This window comes from Schistocerca americana, chromosome 4, assembly GCF_021461395.2.
Source record: "Schistocerca americana isolate TAMUIC-IGC-003095 chromosome 4, iqSchAmer2.1, whole genome shotgun sequence".
In the NCBI taxonomy this organism is placed as follows: Eukaryota; Metazoa; Arthropoda; class Insecta; order Orthoptera; family Acrididae; genus Schistocerca; species Schistocerca americana.
In genome coordinates, this window is record NC_060122.1 from 539779166 (window position 1) to 539797385 (window position 18220).

Here is an 18220-nt window from a genome sequence, read left to right on the forward strand (position 1 = left end):
ATATTATTACAAGAGAGACAGGGCAACCAAGAGTACAGGATGATGGCATCACCATCAAAGTGAATGGAAACTTGATAAACAACAAGCCAGAAGTCGAATACATTTTGAATAATCATTTTTTAAATGTTGTAGAGAAAATAGGATCTAAATGTTCATTAGAAGAAGCAAGGCAGTTAATGGAAGAGGCCTTACCCACACCATTTGCTACAATTGAAATTCCACCCACATCTCCTTCTGAAATTAGGAAGATAATAAACTCTCTCAAGAATAAAAGCTCACATGGAATTGATGGCATTTCCAGTAGGATAATAAAAGCTTGTTCCTAAGAAATAAGTGGGATTCTTAGCCACATATGTAATAGCTCTCTGAAGCAGGGTATTTTCCCAGAACAACTGAAATACAGCATTGTTAAACCACTTCATAAAAAGGGGGATACGTCTGATGTCAACAACTATCGCCCAATCTCTCTTCTGACTGCCTTATCCAAAATTCTTGAAAAAGTAATGTATTGTAGAGTAGCTTCACACCTTTGTAAAAATAAAGTTTTGACAAAATGTCAGTTTGGTTTCCAGAAGGGTTTTTCAACAGAAAAAAGCTATATATACTTTCACTAATGAAACATTAAATGCTCTTAGTAACCGGAAGTGACCGGTTGGGATTTTTTGTGATCTATCAAGGGCTTTTGATTGTGTAAATCATGGAATACTTCTAGATAGGCTCAAGTACTGTGGTATGAATGGGACAGTGCTCAAATGGTTTAAATCATACCTAACTGGAAGAGTGCAGAAAGTTGAAATAAACAGTTCACATAATATGCAAAAAACTGGTGATTTCTCAAGCTGGGGAACAATCAAGAATGGGGTGCTGCAAGGTTCGGTCTTGGGTCCTCTGCTGTTCTTAATATATATTAATGACTTGCCATTCTATATTCATGAAGATGCAAAGCTGGTACTTTTTGCCGATGATACAAGTATAGCTATCACACCCAACAGACAAGAATTAACTGATGAAATTGTAAATGAAGTTTTTCAGAAAATCATTAAGTGGTTCTCTGCAAATGGGCTCTCATTAAACTTTGACAAAACACAGTATATACAGTTCCACACAGTAAATGGAATGACACCATTAATAAATATTGACTTCGATCAGAAATCAGTAGCTAAGGTAGAATATTAAAAATTTCTAGGTGTATGCATTGATGAGGGGTTGAACTGGAAAAAACACACTGAGGATCTGCTGAAACGTTTGAGTTCAGCTACTTATGCTATTAGGGTCATTGCAAACTTTGGCGATATACATCTGAATCAATTAGCTTACCACGCCTATTTCCATTCTCTGATTTCGTATGGCATCATATTCTGGGGTAACTCATCATTGAGAAAAGAGTGTTCATTGCACAGAAGCGTGCAATCAGAATAATTGCTGGAGCTCATCCAAGAACATCTTGGAGACATTTATTTAAAGAGCTAGAGATCTTCACTGCAGCCTCACAATATATATATTCACTCATGAAATTTGTTATTAACATTCCGAATGAATTCATAAGTAATAGCAGTGTACATGGCTACAACACTAGGAGAAAGGATGATCTTCACCTCTCAAGGTTAAATCTAACTTTTGCTCAGAAGGGGGTAAATTATGCTGCCACAAAAGTCTTTGGTCACTTACCTAATAGCATCAAAAGTCTGACAGATAGCCATATGGCATTTAAAAGGAAATTAAAAGAATTTCTTAATGGCAGCTCCTTCTACTCATTAAATAAATTTTTGGATATAGTAAGTGGGAAATTTCCCCCCCCCCCCCCCCCCCCCCCCACAATTAGAACTATTGAGTGTCATGTAATATTTTGTGTAATGTAATATCTTGTATAGACACCTTTTATTAACCTGACACGTTCCGCATCATTACGTAGTGTCGTATTCATGGTCTATGGAACAAGTACTAATCTAATCTAATCTAAGGTCTATCTACCCTTGTACGCCGTATATGTCAAATGTATTTTTTGATACTTTACTACTACAGATAATTAAATATCCGTCCTGCCTGGAAGCGGCTCGACTTTCAAAAGTCAGTATGCCATGTTTTGTGTTTTGGCTACTAGACATTTTTGGATGCATTTCTACCGCGGGGAAATCTCTGGATTGTGTTGTACACTTTGGAAGTTCAACAGAGATTCTACACTGTTTCGTGGTAGCTGTCAAAAATTGTTGACAGTTGTTATGTCTTCAGTCGGGCATCTTTGAGCAAAATGGGGGTGAAGAGTGTTTTCTGCATGTGATGGGAGTATGTTGATTAACAAATGTACCTTGTCCAGCAGAATGAGTGCGGAATTTACTCAGCCTAACACACGATGGGTTCACGAATAAGGTATAAACGGGAGCAACGGACTGTAATCAAATGTTATAAATCTTATAGTATATTTTTTGTGTTACTTTCTACTGTCGTGAACTGCTTGGTGAAAGCATAGATTTTGCGAATGTAACATTAGATAACCACGTACAAACAATTTATTTTCATTTGATCAAATTCACACCAAAAGTTGTAAGCGATTGTGCGTAGACTATTTGTATATTATAAACAAATTCTTTGCATTTAGGACGTCGACTTGACAATTTGGGTTACTTGGTGTATTAATAACTTTATTTGTGTGATACGGGAGAGAACGTGTAGCATGAATCAAAGCACAAGCATTGATGTATTTGTGAAGTTTAGTTTTCTGAATTACCTGTAAACAAACATTAGAAGTAATGTTGCCAGACGATGCAGTTTTCACTGTGTAAAGTGGCACAGTGATGTTATATTCGGTGATTCGATCCCTGACAGGTATCCTGGGTGTAGTTTTTCATTGTTTGTTCAATGAGCTTCACGCAAATATAAGGACTTTTAATCCAGGTCGAACTTAGTGTATGTAATGACCTTGGTGTCACACAATTCTAAACTCTTCTCTTATCAAAGCTGTTCCGTTCTCACATCTTATCATATTTTAGTTTGATTCATTACTCCAAGTAATGAAACTTTTCTTCTTTGTTGTTTAAAATTTATGATACTTTTTGTTATAATATTTTGGAAACAGTGTAAATAAAATAAACCAAAGAATGGTAGTTATTGGTAGGGACTGTTTTATGCTGTCAAGTGAGTTTAAAATCATTCCTTCCAGTGTTGTAATAATTGCTTACACTGATCACATATGTTCCGTAAGGCATTATTTTGTCTTACTCAAAGAAAATAATAGCATCAGGTTTAAGGCACTGATAGATTTCAAACACCTGTTAAACCATGTTCTCAGTATATCATATTCCAGATGCATGTTGTGGATCTGTTGAGAATTATCAGTAGACTATCACCATCAGTAGTAACTAGAAGACAGATCAGTGGGGCTCCGAATAAATTCGTAATTCAGTGATTATAGTCAAACTCTCATCCTCTGTACTTGGGAAACACATCACGTTAGTAGTTCCTGCAAAACATATTTACCTTCCGCCAGATTGTTGAAATTGCAGACAAAACATTGTCACATAGGACCTAGTCAATGTTCTGACTTTGTCATTCATGTATCACTGTCCATAGTGTAATTCTGCTGAATGGTCAAATCAGTAGAATGTGTAGCATCACCACAACAGTTAATGGTTACAGTTTACTCTCTAATGAATACAGTGTAGTGGAGGTAGATAGGAGGAATGTTAACCAATGGGCAAGACTTTGGGCTGGTTCAAAAAAATGTCCTTCAAATAGCCTATTTAAAGGGATGAGAGAAGTACTTCTCCCTGAGAAGCATTGAGTCTCACTTCTGCTATTCCTCCACTATGAAATTTTGTGTCTTTTACGCAAACTGTGTGTAGCCAAATATTTACTTCACATGTGATCTGTTAGCCTGTATATTGACTCTGCACCTTATTGGATATCAAGTGTCACAACTACAATGAAAACCAGTGCCTCACTTGAATTGGTGTCAGTCTTAGAAGCATGAACAATTCATTGCAGTCTGTGCACTGATTTAGTGGAACTTACTGCAGTCTCAAGTATCTGATGCTGACTCTGTATTTTGTTACATTATTGTGTGATGAAACTTCCAGGCATAGTAAAACACTGTACCTGACCGGTGCTCCACTGACAAGAGTTATCCAAAGACAACTCATGACCTTCCTTCACAGCTTAACTTTCACCAGTCCCTGATCCTCCACCTTGCAAACTTCACAGCGATTCTCCTGCATACCTTTTAGGGTTAGCACTTGTTGAATAAAGGATATAGTGGAGACATTGCTTACCCACAACGTACGGAATTGTTTATGTAATGAATTCTGACAGTATTTCCTATCGTTCAGGAGTCCATGTTCGCTGCCACTATAATTGGCCTTGCTTTGCCACTTAACCAATTATTTTTTTTTAATAGAATCTCAAGCTGTATTGCTAAAAGTAACACACACACACACACACACACACACAATGTTAATTATGGTGGGAGCTAAGCTGTCTAGAGGTGAAATTGTCACAGTTACTTACAGAACAAAAAGCTTCTGGAAATTTAAATAACCCAACGAGTAGCTTACAGTGAAACAAAAAAGTCAAATAAGGCACAACCGCTTACCTTTGCAATGGCAGTTGCAACCAAATTGAAATTGTTGTCACAGACTAAGAAAATAACTGGAAAAGAAAAATAAAGTTCCCCAGACGTGCTTATAGAAGTGCAGTAGCTACAAAACAGGTGACATTCTCCAGCCAGCTTACAGTCCCTTATCAATAGTGCACAGCGAACCGCTGAAGGGTCAGACAAATCTACTAGCATTTGTGTGGTAATTATTCACTACTCTAATCACCAAATGGTAAGCTGAATAGAAAAGCAGAAAAATTAGAGACTTTGAGTCCAAAGCTGTCAAACCATTCAAATTAGTTTAATGTGATGGATTAACGACACTTTTACTGTTTCCAAACTTAATATAAACCTCACGGTAAGATAATGCCAGTATTGCAGTGGAACATTAATTATATAAAAACAAACATGGAGGAACTGAAATTCCCATTATTTTCCTTATATTATAACTCCCTTGACCAATTCTCATACTGGCATTTTTAATGCAGCAAATGTATTTTGGGTTCAGGAGCTCTATGATTCATGACTACCGTTTTAATAGATACTCATGAGGTCTTAGGAGGTATACGTTATCATACTGGAGACCACTGCACTTCCGCCATCATTGGCCATAATCATTTTGTTCTGCTCCCCAGCCTTTGCTTATTGTACTCAGTGGAAAATTGTTGACAACCTACTTCGTAATGAGCAGTTCCCAGTCTGCACCCATCTACCAGATGGAGCAGTCTTCAAAAGGAAGCTACCAGGATCAGTAATTAGCAAAGCAAACTAGATGCTACACAGCAAGCTGGCAGTCATAAAACACTAGACAGTGTCAAGGTGTGGATGGACTACGTCACAAGAATGACCCACCATGTCGCTGATATGTCTATTTATTCAGGTTATTTTAATTGGCAATCTATACCTTGTTGGAGTGGTGGCTGCTACTCAGCTATCCAGATGAGGCAAACTACTGTGGTTATTTAAATCACACAGCCTTGCAGCCCTCTTCATGGGGGCTCATGGTTCTTTTGTGAGTTTGTGCGTGGCGGACACGGGGCCCCGAGCTATTTCAGCCAATTCTTCTTCCCCCCTGCAGGTCTGGGGGTAAGAATAGGCCCGAGGTATTCCTGCCTGCCTGTAGGGTTTGACCTCTATTTTTCAAAATTATCCCGAAGAGCGAGCCAACTGGGGAAGGGCGCCTTACATGGTGCATCGTGTCCATCGTGCATTGAGATTTTAGCCGTTTTCCTCGTCGTCGCATTGCAGTCCCGCCCATTCTCCATCTCTTGGGCGAGGACAGCTTCCTGGGTTCGTTTTCCACCACGCCCTATGCAGTGTTAATTTCTGTGCCAATGATGACCATGGACTTCTTTGTACCTCGTATCCAGCACGGTAGCCAGTCTGTTGCGGTGGGGCCACCATGTATCCTGTTGGTGGTAGCCCCTGACAACATAGAGATCGCTCTGCTGATGCCTGCACCACTAACTCCCTACATATGCCAAGGAGTAGATGCCAGTCATCCTGGGGCATTGAGACTCCCGGCAATGGTCATCCTGCCAGGTGGCCTTTGCTGTGGCTGGGTGGTGCCCGTGGGGAGAGCCCGTGGTCGGAATGGATGGGATCAGGGCAGATGACACGCCATGAAGCGTAGTACGTAATCTCTTGCTGGTGGTCTGCTACCAGCAGGCTCTAAGTGGGCAAAGTCTAACTTTAATGCTAAGAAATATGATGCCAAGTCATTCCCCTCCCTGGTCACACCGTGGGAGGAACGCCAGGCTGAGGATGGCAGTGAAGCTTATTCGGCCTGGTACCTCGTATGTACGAGAGTTGATGGGGAATCTTTCATGGGCTTGAAGCCTCAGTTTTTTGTGGAGCATTTGGAGGTCAAGTTTGGGGAGGTGGAGGGCTTGTCCAAATTTGCTCTGGGTCAGTTTTGGAAAAAAACACACAAACACAAACACACACGCACACACACACACACACACACACACACACACACACACAGCATCCTCTGACCAGTCACAGGCATTACTTGCTTGTGGCAAGGTGAGAAATGTTTCTGTTACCATCGTGCACCATAAGAGCTTAAATATGGTCCAGGCTATTATATCCCACAGGTACCTTCTTTTGCAATCTGACAATGAGCTGCACACCAATTTAGAGCGGTGAGGTGTTCATTTCGTCCGGCGTACCCATCGGGGTCCGAGGGATAACCAGGTTACCACTGGTGCCTTCATCTTGGCCTTTGAGGGTGACACATTGTCCGAGAAGGTCAAGGTGATGGTCTAACGTTCTGACGTCAAGCCACATATCCCTCCCCCGATGTGGTGCTTTAAGTGCTGGAAGTTCGGCCATATGTCTTCCCGCTGTACTTACAACCCCACCTGTCGAGATTGTGGACGTCCATTGCATCCCAATACTGCATGCACCCTGCCTCCCATCTGTGTCAACTGCAGAGAGCATCATCTACCTTGCTCGCCAGACTGCAGGATTTTACAGAAAGAGAGGAAAATCATGGAATATAAGACTCTGGACCGACTGATGTACACTGAGGCTAAGAGGAAGTTTGAGCTCCTACATCCAGTGGCTATGGCCTCCTAATATGCTGTCGCTATTGAGAATAGTTCTCGCCCCATCAGTTCCTCGGATTCCTGTCACCTCTCAGAACCGGGAGACTACACTGCCCCCTTTATAGTAGGGAGGCACTTCCTCCCTGTTGCCCCAGCACCACCTAATTTGGGAAAACTTCCCCCGAACCATTGAAGATTTCAGTCCCCACTTCTGAGTCAGAGAAGCGTAAGGATTCTTTGGCTCCTCTCGTGAGCAAGGGGTCCCTTGGGTCACTCCCTTCCCAGGTTTCTGCTGCTGGGAAAGATGACACCCACCAGCGGCTGAAGAGCCCAAAAGCAGCTGGTCATAGGGCTTCATGCTCCTCCTCGGTCCTGGAGACTGTGTCAGTGAAGTCTTCCCAGCCAGGAAAACCCAAGGAATAGCATGAGAAATAGAAAAAGAAAATCCGTAAGAACAAGGAACTTATGGTGACACCCACACCACCTCTACCTACAAGCTCTGCGTCTGAGGATGGTGTGGAGATTCTGGTGTCCGCTGAGGACCTGGATCTCGCCGGACCCTCAGACACAATGGATGTAGACTGCTCAGGCAAAAGTCGGTGCAGCAGGTGACCCTGAGACGTAAACCGCCTCATTGATGTTCCTTGCCTTCCCGGTCTCTCGATGATGTCATCCTCCAGTGGAATTGCACCACCTGACTGAGCTACGGCAACTTTTAAACTTTACACCTGCTTTCTGCGTTGCGCTCCACGAAACCTGGTCCCCGGCAATGCGGACCCCTGCCCTCCGTGGCTATAAGGGATGTTACAGGAACCATAGCGACTATAATCGAGTGTCAGGTGGAGTTTGTGTTCATGTCCTAAACTCAGTCTGTAGTGAACCTGTGCCCCTTCAAACCCCTCTTGAAGCTGTGGCTGTCAGAATACGGACGACACAGGAAATAATTATCTGCAATGTATGTCTTCCTCCAGATGGTGCAGTACCCCTGAATGTATTAGCTGCACTGATTGTTCAAATCCCTAAACCTTTCCTACTTTTGGGAGATTTTAACACCCATAACCCCTTGTGGGGTGTCACCATGCTTACTGGCCAAGGCAAAGATGTTGAAACTTTACTGTCTCAGTTGAACCTCTGCCTCTTAAATACTGGGGCTGCCATACATTTTAGTGTGGCTCATGGTAGGTACTCGGCCATTGATTGATCAATTTGCAGCCCAGGCCTTCTCCCATCTGTCCACTGGAGAGCACATGACGACCTGTGTGGTAGTGACTGCTTCCCCATCCTCCTGTCACTGCCCTGGTGTCAGACCCATGGACACCTGCCCAGATGGGCTTTAAACAAGGCAGACTGGGAAACTTCCACCTCTGGTGTCACCGTTGCTTCTGCCTCACATGGTCACATCGATGTGATGGTTGAGCAGCTGACTACCACAATCATTTCTGCGGCAGAAAAAGCGATCCCTCTCTGTTTAGGTTGCCCCGGGTGAAAGACAGTCCCTGGGTGGTCACCAGAATTCGCTGAGGCAATTACAGAACATCAGCGAACTCTACAGGGACATAAGTGACACCTTTCCCTAGAACACTTAATAGCCATTAAGCGGTTCTGTGCCCGTGTACGTCAGCTTATAAAACCTTGGAAACAGGAGTGTTGGCAGCATTGGGGGCTGCACATCACCTTCCCAAGTCTGGATGAAGATCAGACGTCTTTTTGGGTACCAGTCCCCAACAGGTATCCCTGGTGTTAACATTAATAGTGTGCTATGTACAAAAGCAAACACAATTGCCAAGCAGTTTGCTGAGCACTATGCTCGAGCCTCTGCGTCGGAGAACTACCCCCCAGCCTTTTGTACTCACAAACGGCTGATGGAAAGGAAAATCTTCTTGTTCACTACATACCACAGTGAACCCTATAACGCTCCATTTACGGAGTGGGAGCTCCTCAGCACACTTGCACATTGCCCTGACACAGCTCCTGGGCTGGATCGGATCCACCATCAGATAATTAAACATCTCTCGTCTGACTACAAACCCCATCTCCACATCATCTTCAATCACATATGATGCGATGATGTCTTTCCATCGCAGTGGCAGGAGAGCACCATCATTCCGGTGCTCAAAACTGACAGAAACCCGCTTGATGTGGATAGCTATCGGCCTACCAGCCTCACCAACATTGTTTGTAAGCTGCTGGAATGTATGGTGTGTCGGCAGTTGGGTTGGGTGCTGTAGTCACTTGGCCTACTGGCTCCACGTCAGCGCAGCTTCCCCCAGGGTCGTTCTACCACTGATAATCTTGTGTCCCTCGAGTCTGCCATGCGAACAGCCTTTTCCAGACACCAACACCTTGTTGCTGTTTTTTTTTTTTTTTTTTTATTTTTTATTTTTTTTTATTTACAAAAAGTGTATGACAACACCTGGCGACATCATATTCTTGCCACAGCATATGGATGGGGTCTCTGAGGCCCACTCCCGACTTTTATCCAGAATTTACTATTGTCATGTACGTTCTGTGTCCATGTTGGTGCCTCCCATAGTTCCCCCCATATCCAGGAGAATGGGTTCCTGCGGGGCTCTGTATTGAGTGTATCACTATTTTTAGTGGCCATTAACGGTCTATCAGCAGCTGTAGGGCCGTCCATCTCACCCTCTCTGTATGCAGACGACTTCTGCACTTCGTACTGCTCCACCAGCACTGGTGTTGCTGAATGGCGCCTACAGGGAGCCATGCACAAGGCGCAGTCATGGGCTCTCACCCGCGGCTTCCAGTTTTTGGCCGCCGAGCCGTGTGTCGTACTTCTGTCGGTGTTGTACTGTTCATACAGAACCAGAACTTTACCTTCGTGATGATCCACTCATTGTAGTGGAGACATATCGATTCTTAGGACTGGTTTTCGATGCTTGATTGACTTGGCTACCTCATCTTCGTCAGCTGAAGCGGAAGTGCTGGCAGCACCTCAATGCCCTCAGCTGCCTGAGCAACACCAACTGGGGTGCAGATCGCTCTATGCTGCTGCAGCTCTACAAAGCCCTTGTTCAATCCCGCCTTGACTGTGGGAATCTGATTTATGGTTCAGTGGCACCCTCAGTGTTGCATGTACTCTACCCAGTGCACCACTGTGGCGTTCGCCTAGCGACGGGAGGTTTTAGAATGAGTCTGGTGCCCAGTGTCCTGGTGGAGGCTGGAGTCCCTTCATTGCAGATCCGATGTGCACAACTGCTTGCTAGTTATGTTGCACACATTCATAGTTCACCTGAGCATCCGAATTATCGTCTCCTTTCTTGACCTGCGGCACTTCATCTCCCGCATTGGCGGCCCAGGTCAGGGCTAATGATTGCGGTTTACAAGCGATCCCTTCTGTCTGAACTGGAGTCCTTCCATTTACCACCTCCCATTCAGGTCCATCCACATACGCCTCCATGGTATACACCTAGGCCGCAGATTCGTCTGGACCTTTCACATGACTCCAAGGACTCAGCTACTCCTGCCGCTCTCCGCTGTCACTTCCTCTCGATTCTTGACGTGTTCCAGGGCTCTGAAGTGGTTTACACCAACGGCTCGATGGCTGATGGTCATGTTGGCTACGCCTACATCCACGGAGGCCATTTTGGACAGCATTCCTTGCCTGATGGCTGCAGTGTGTTCACTGCAGAGCTGGTGGCCATCTCTCCTGCACTTCAGTATATCCGTTAATGCCCCAGGGAATCGTTTCTTCTGCATACTGACTCCTTGAGCAGCCTACAAGCTATCAACCAGTGCTACTCTCGCCATCCTTTGGTAGCGTCCATCCAGGAGTCCATCTGTGCCGTGGACCAGTCCCATCTTTTAGTGGTGTTTTCGTGGACCCCAGGACACATCGGCATCCTAGGCAATGAACTTGCCGACAGGCTGGCCAAACAGGCTAAGCGGAAACTGCTTCTGGAGATAGGCATCTCCGAAGGTGATCTGCATTTTGTCTTACACCGCAGGGTTTTCCAGCTTTGGGAGACGGAATGGAATAACAGTACACACAACAAACTGCGTGTCATTGAGGAGACTGCAAATCTGTGGAATTCTTCCATGCAGGCCTCTCAGAGGGAATCAGTTGTCCTTTGCCAGTTCCGCATTGTCCACGCTTGGGTGATCCACAGTTACCTCCTGCACCGTGAAGACCCGCCTGAGTGTTGGTGTGCCCCATATTCTGGTGCACTGTCCCACTTTGACTGCCCAGTGACAAAATCTTGGGTTACTGGACTCGTTGCCACTAATTTTATCTGACAACACCTCATCGACTGATTTAGTTTTACTTTTTGTTCGTTTTATCATTTGATCTAAGTTTTAGCACACGTCCTTTGTCCCTCTGTGTCCTCCACCCTAGTGCTTCTGGGGTGGAGGTTTTAATGTGTCGCAGAGCGGCTGGCGTCTCATTTTTTATTCTCATGGTCAGCCAGCCATGGTAATCTGCTTTGTTGTTTTAATCTCTTCATCCCGTTGCTTGCATTTGTGTGGTTTCCTTGTCCCCTTTTGTCTATTTACATGTTTGTTGCCCTTCATCGTTCTTGTGATTTTTCCTTTCATTCCATTTTGAGTTGTAAGTCACGTTTGTTTTATTCTCACCATTGTGGTATTGTTTTATTTGGAACAAGGGACTGATGACCTCGTAGTTTGGTCCCTTTCTCCCTCTTGTAATCCAACCAACCAACCAAGTCTTCCTTCACTGGCTGCACTTCCTTCACGCTACCCTCCCTTCCTATCCTACTCCTTCCCCTTTGCCCCATCCTTTCCCTCTCGCGGTGTTCTGATTTATATTGACCTGCATATCCAGTTGGTACCCTATCTTGCTTGCAATTTTGCTCCTTCTGCATGTTCTTTTATCCTTTTTGGCATTTAGGTCCCCACATTAGGTTTGACCTTCACTTCTAAATTTTCTGTTTTAGTGTGAGCCATTTGGGGAAGAACTCCCTCCCTAGCATTTACAGAGCGCATTCCAGCCCCCTTCCAACCTGCTAGGTCACCAGCATGTTTCCAGTACATGTGGTGGGGCTGTTATGTTCCCATCTGGCTGAGCCCACTGACAACACAGGGATCAAATTACTGATACCTGATCTGTTCCCTCACGGTGTATGCCAAGGAGTGGTTGCTTCTCTTCTTGGGGTGTCGCCGCCATGCCAGGCGGCCCTTTTTGTGGTGGGGTGGTGCTCATGGGGAGAGCCCCTGGTCAGAGAAGGTGGTTCAGGGCAGATGATTAGCACATGAAGCATGTCAAGCTGCAAAAATTTGGCTGTTCTCAAATGGCCGTCTCTTCGAATGGTGAAAGATCATTGAATTCTGCTTCATATAACACAGCAGCCTTCCCTTCCCTGCCTACCCCATGGGAGGGGCGCCAGGCTTGCTGTCTTCGGATGAAACATTTTCCCCGCTAGCTCATCTGTACTAGGACTGGTGGGGACATATTCACTGCCACAAAGACACTGTTTTTGTGGAGAATATTGAGGACAAGTTGAAGTCTCTTAGTAAGATGTGGTCGGGCTCCCTATTGATCAGAGCCTCTTCTGTCGCCCAATCTGCAGCTCTTCATGCTTGTGATCATCTTGGCAATATCCCAGTTTCTATTGCTCCTCACCAATCTCTGAATATGATCCTGGGAATGATTTTTCATTGAGACCTCATACTGCAAACTGAGGAGGAACTCTAGGCTAATCTGGAGCAACGCAGCATTCATTTTGTTCGACGTGTGTAGAAGGGTCGCAAAGACAGTCGCACTGATACTGGCACCTTCATTCTGGCTTTTTAGGGGATACCCTCCCAGAGGTGGTCAAGGTTATGTCCTACAGACGTGACGTGAAGCCGTATGTCTCACAATGTGATGCTTGTGTTTTTAGCATATGTCTCCCCGATGTACAGTGGACCCTCAGTGTGGTGACTGTGGACACCCACTCTTCATGAGGGAAGCCCTTGTGTTCCGCCACCTGTGTGTGTCACTTGTCATGACCACCACTCCCCTCGCTTGCCAGATTACCCGGTCTGTCTTAAGCTGGGGCTCGCCAGAAGTGAGAGAGACCCCATCCAGTGACACTATCTTCCACTTTTGCCTCTGTTACATCCTTTCCTCTCCTACCTCTTTCTTATCTCAGCCTGTTGTCCTTTCCCCTCCCCCTCCCCCTGCAGTTCCCACAACCTCCCATCCAGGAGCTGCTCCCCCTCCCTGACCGAAGAAGTGCCCCCCCTTCTTTGGCATCTGCCAGTGATTGGGCTCCCTCCTGGGACCCCCCTGCCCGGCATGTCTCAGGCTAGAAGACTCCTATCACCACTTGGCCACGAGACCCACCATCTGTGTGCCCCAAGGTCGCCTGCTCTTTTTCAGTTCCAGATCTTGCAGATGCCTGTACTCCCTCCTGCCCTCCTTCACCTCAGAAAGAGGAGAAGAAAGAACGTAAGTCCCAAGACAATGCCCCTCCCCGTGTCCCTGGAGGTGCCATCTCCCACCTCGCAACCTGAGTCTGACACCTTGTTTATGGATGTCACCCCATCCTTGTTGGTAACGACCACTGATTGAGTGACATGATCTTCTCTCGGCTTCTTTATGTTTAACCTGGACTCGTGCCACATTATCATCCAGTCTAATTGCAACGGATACTATTGTCATCTACTGGAAATACAATGTCTTGTCTCCTCCTGTTCTGCGTTCTGTCCTGTTCTTCAAGAAACACATCTCCGTGATGGCCCCTCTCCCACACTTCGTGGTTATCAGGTGTTCTGTCGAAACTGTGCTGGCCCCGGGGTAGCACCTGGCGGGGTCTGCACTTTATTTGGCTCCGATGTCATTAGTATCTTTATCCCCCTACATACCAACCTGGAAGTAATAGTGGTTTGAGTGCAAAAAACTCCAGCAATCACCATTTGCAGGGTCTACCTCCCTCCAGGCAGGCCACTTCCTTACGTTGTACTGTCTACCTTAATCCAACAAGTCCTACCCCTGTTACTCTTCCTTGGGGCTTCAGTGCCCACCACCCACTGTGGGGGAGTGTCACTTCAACAGATAGGGGTCTCCTAATTGATCAACTTATCACGGGCCTCGATTTCTCTCTCCTCAATGGTGGTTCCCCCACCCACTTCAGTGCCGTTCACGGCACCTTTACTACTATCGACCTCACAGTCTTCTCCCCGGCTCTCGTGGCATCCCTACTTTGATCATCCCATGATGACCTTTGTGATACAGTGACCACATTTTGGTGATTCTATCATTTCCCTTCTGCCACCAGGCTGACAGGCCGCCATGTTGTACATTCCTCAGGGCCAATTGGCCTTTATACACATCTGCTGTGCACTTTGATACCACCCTCTCTAATTCCATTGATGCAGTCATGCAAGGTGTGTCTGCCACCATTCTTCATGCTGCTGGCATTGCTGTTCCCCTATCCACAGGTCCACCTTGTCTTTGACTGGTAGCATGGTGGACCAAGGATGTTGGAGTCACTGTCCAGGACTGCTGACGGTTGCTGCAGTGATTTAAACGACTCCCTTCCCAGACCAACCTTCTCACTTTTAAGTGTCTCCATGCTAAGGCTCGTTATCTTACTAAGTAGAGTAAAAAGGAATGCTGGGAGAGCTACGTTTCCTTCCTGGGGACATATGCCTCTTCATCACAGGTTTGGTCCAAGGTCCTTAGTCTTCTGGGCCGCCAGTGACAGTCAGCTCTCGAGGGTCTTAACCTCCATGGTTCTCTGTGTACTGATCTATTGGTCCTTGCAGAATACCTCACAACATGCTTTGTGACAACATCGGCGTACCCCCTGCGGGTTCGGGGGTTAGAATAGGCCCGCGGTATTCCTGCCTGTCGTAAGAGGCGACTAAAAGGAGTCTCCAACGTTTCGGCCTTATGTGATGGTCCCCTCTCGGGTTTGACCTCCATCTATCTAAATTATTCCGAAGAGCGAGCCAATTGGGGAAGGGCACCTTACATGGTGCACTGTATCCTTCGTGCAATTAGACCTATAGCCGTCTTTCTCGTCGTTGCAATGGTGTCCCGCTCGTTTTCGATCTCTTGGGCGATTACCACGCTGCACTCCGCAGTGTTTCTTTTAACTGTGACGACGACCTTGGCCATTTTTGCACCTAAGATCCAGCACGGTAGCCAGTCCGTTGTGGTGGGGTCGCCATGTACCCTCTTGGTTGTAGCCCCCTGACAACACAGGGATCGCTCTACTGATGCCTGCGCCGTTCACTCCCCACGTATGCCAAGGAGTAGATGCCCATCTCCCTGGGGCATCAGGACTCCCGGCAATGGCCATCCTGCCAGGTGGCCTTTGCTGTGGCTGGGTGGCGCCCGTGGGGAGGGCCCTTGGTCGGAGTAGGTGGCATCAGGGCGGATGACCCGCAATGAAGCGTGGTACATCATCTATCGCTGGTGGGCCTCCACCAGCAGTCTCTAAGCGATCGAGGTCTAACCTCAACGTGAAGAAATTGGATCAGAGATCGTTTCCCTCCCTAGCTACTCCATGGGAGGAACGACTTGCTAAAGAAGGCAGTGGAGAATATTCACCCCGGTACCTCGTGTGTACGCGGGTTGATGGAGAATCTTTCATGTCGACCAAGCCCCAGTTTTTTGTGGAGCATTTAGAGGACAAGTTCGGGGAGGTGGAGGGCCTGTCCAAGATGCGCTCTGGTTCTGTGCTCATCAAAACGGCATCCTCTGCCCAGTCACGGAGGTTGCTCAATTGTGACAAGTTGGGGGATGTTTCCATTAGCATCACGCCGCATAAGAGTCTCAACATGGTCCAGGGTATTATATTCCACAGGGATCTTCTTCTGCAGTCCGACGATGAATTACGCGCCAACCTCGAACGACGAGGTGTTCACTTCGTCCGGCGCGTCCATCGGGGTCCGAGGGATAATCAGGTAGCCACCGGTGCCTTCATCTTGGCCTTTGAGGGTGATGTCTTACCCGAAAAGGTTAAGGTGATGGTTTACCGTTGTGATGTGAAACCATATATCCCTCCTCCGATGCGGTGTTTTAAATGCTGGAAGTTCGGGCACATGTCATCTCGCTGTACTTCCAGCATCACGTGTCGGGATTGCGGAAGTCCTTCGCATCCTGATACTCCGTGTGCTCCGCCTCCCATTTGTGTTAACTGTGGAGAACACCATTCCCCCTGCTCACCGGACTGTCGGATCTTCCAGAAGGAAAGGAAGATAATGGAATATAAGACCCTGGACCGCCTGACCTACACCGAGGCAAGGCGGAAATATGAGCGGCTACATCCCGTGCCCATGACATCCACCTATGCCGCTGCTGCACAAGCAGTCCGATCCTCTCCCGTGTCGTCACGTACTGCTGCCTCTCAGCTATGTCTCAATGCACCGGCCCCCTTGGTTGTTGGGGGCACTTCGCCCACTGTTGCTCCATCTACTCCAGGAGCAACACCACCCCAACCATCGGGGACATTCGTCCCCCCTTCCCAGCCGGAGAAGCGTAGGGCTTCTTCGGCCACTCCAGCCAGGAAGGGGTCCCTTGGGGCCCTCCCTTCCCAGGCTTTGCCCAGTGTCAAAGCGGACCCACGAAAAGTTTTGAAACAACAACCGGTCGCTGGTCGCTGGTCGATCTCTCGCTGTTAAATGATGGTGCCTTCACACACTTCAGTGTGGCGCATGGCACCTACTCCGCCATTGACCTTTCAATCTGTAGCCATAGCCTCTTACCATCTGTCCAATGGAGTGTGCATGACGACCTGTGTGGTAGTGACCACTTTCCGATCTTTTTGTCACTACCACAGCGCCACTCTTCTGGGCGCCCTAGCAGATGGGCTCTGAATAAGGCTGACTGGGATTTGTTCTCCTCCACTGCCGCTTTTGAGCCTCTCTCTACCGATGACATTGATGGGGTGGTTCAATCGGTCACCACCGGCATCGTTACTGCCGCCGAATCTGCCATTCCCCATTCCTGTGGGTCCCCTCGGCGGAAGGCTGTGCCTTGGTGGTCGCCTGAGATCGCTGAAGCGATTAAAGATCGCCGGCGGGCGCTCCAGCGTCACAAGCGACATCCCTCCTTAGCGCACCTTATCGCCTTCAAACAGCTGCGTGCGCGGGCCCGCCTCCTTATCCGCCAAGGCAAGAAGGAGTGCTGGGGGCGGTATGTGTCCACCATTGGCCTCCATGTTACTCCCTCGCAGGTCTGGGCCAAGATTCGACGCGTCTACGGCTATCGGACCCCTGCCAGCGTCCCTGCGCTCTCACTGAATGGAGCCGTTTGTACCGACTCCGACGTCATTGCAAATCGCTTAGCAGAGCATTTTGCTACGAGTTCCGCTTCTGCGAATTACCCCCAGGCTTTCCGCTCCATTAAAGAGCGGCTGGAACGTCGGAGCCTTTCGTTTCGCACCAACCACCCGGAATCTTACAATGCTCCATTCAGTGAGTGGGAATTTCGCAGTGCCCTAGCTGCTTGCCCTGATACCGCTCCTGGGCCAGATGGCATCCACTGTCAGATGCTGAAACACCTTTCAGTGGACTGCCAGCGGCGCCTTCTCGATCTTTACAACCGTCTTTGGGTCGAGGGGGAGTTTCCGTCGCAATGGCGGGAAGGCATTGTCATCCCCGTTTTGAAACCTGGGAAGACCCCTCTGGAGGTGGACAGCTACCGTCCCATTAGCCTCACCAACGTTCTTTGTAAGTTGCTTGAACGGATGGTGAGCCGGCGCTTGCATTGGGTACTGGAGTCTCGGGGCCTTCTGGCTCCGTCTCAGGGTGGATTCCGTAAAGGCCGCTCCGCCACCGATAATCTGGTGAGTCTGGAGTCGGCCATCCGTACTGCTTTTGCCCGCCGTCAGCACCTGGTCGCTGTCTTTTTCGACATGCGGAAGGCGTATGATACGACATGGCGTCATCACATTCTTTCTACGCTTCATGGATGGGGTCTTCGGGGTCCTCTGCCGATTTTTATCCGCAATTTTCTGTCGTGTCGTACCTTCCGCGTGCAAGTCGCGGCCTCGTATAGTTCCTCCCACGTCCAGGAGAACGGTGTGCCACAGGGCTCTGTTTTAAGTGTCTGTCTGTTTTTAATAGCCATTAACGGGCTTGCTGCGGCCGTGGGAAATTCTGTCTCCGC

General features: G+C 47.4%; 1 protein-coding gene across 2 annotated transcripts in view; it reads left to right on the forward strand.

Moving 5' to 3' along the window:
- Positions 1-2238: 2238 nt before the first annotated feature.
- LOC124612451 (DENN domain-containing protein 1A-like) overlaps positions 2239-18220 on the forward strand; it is a 292617-nt gene continuing 276635 nt past the window's right edge. For both annotated transcript variants that reach the window (XM_047140674.1, XM_047140675.1), the window contains exon 1: positions 2239-2367. In XM_047140674.1, the coding sequence (XP_046996630.1) occupies positions 2351-2367 (17 nt within the window). In that variant the 5' untranslated portion in view covers positions 2239-2350. The remainder of the gene's footprint in view (positions 2368-18220) is intronic.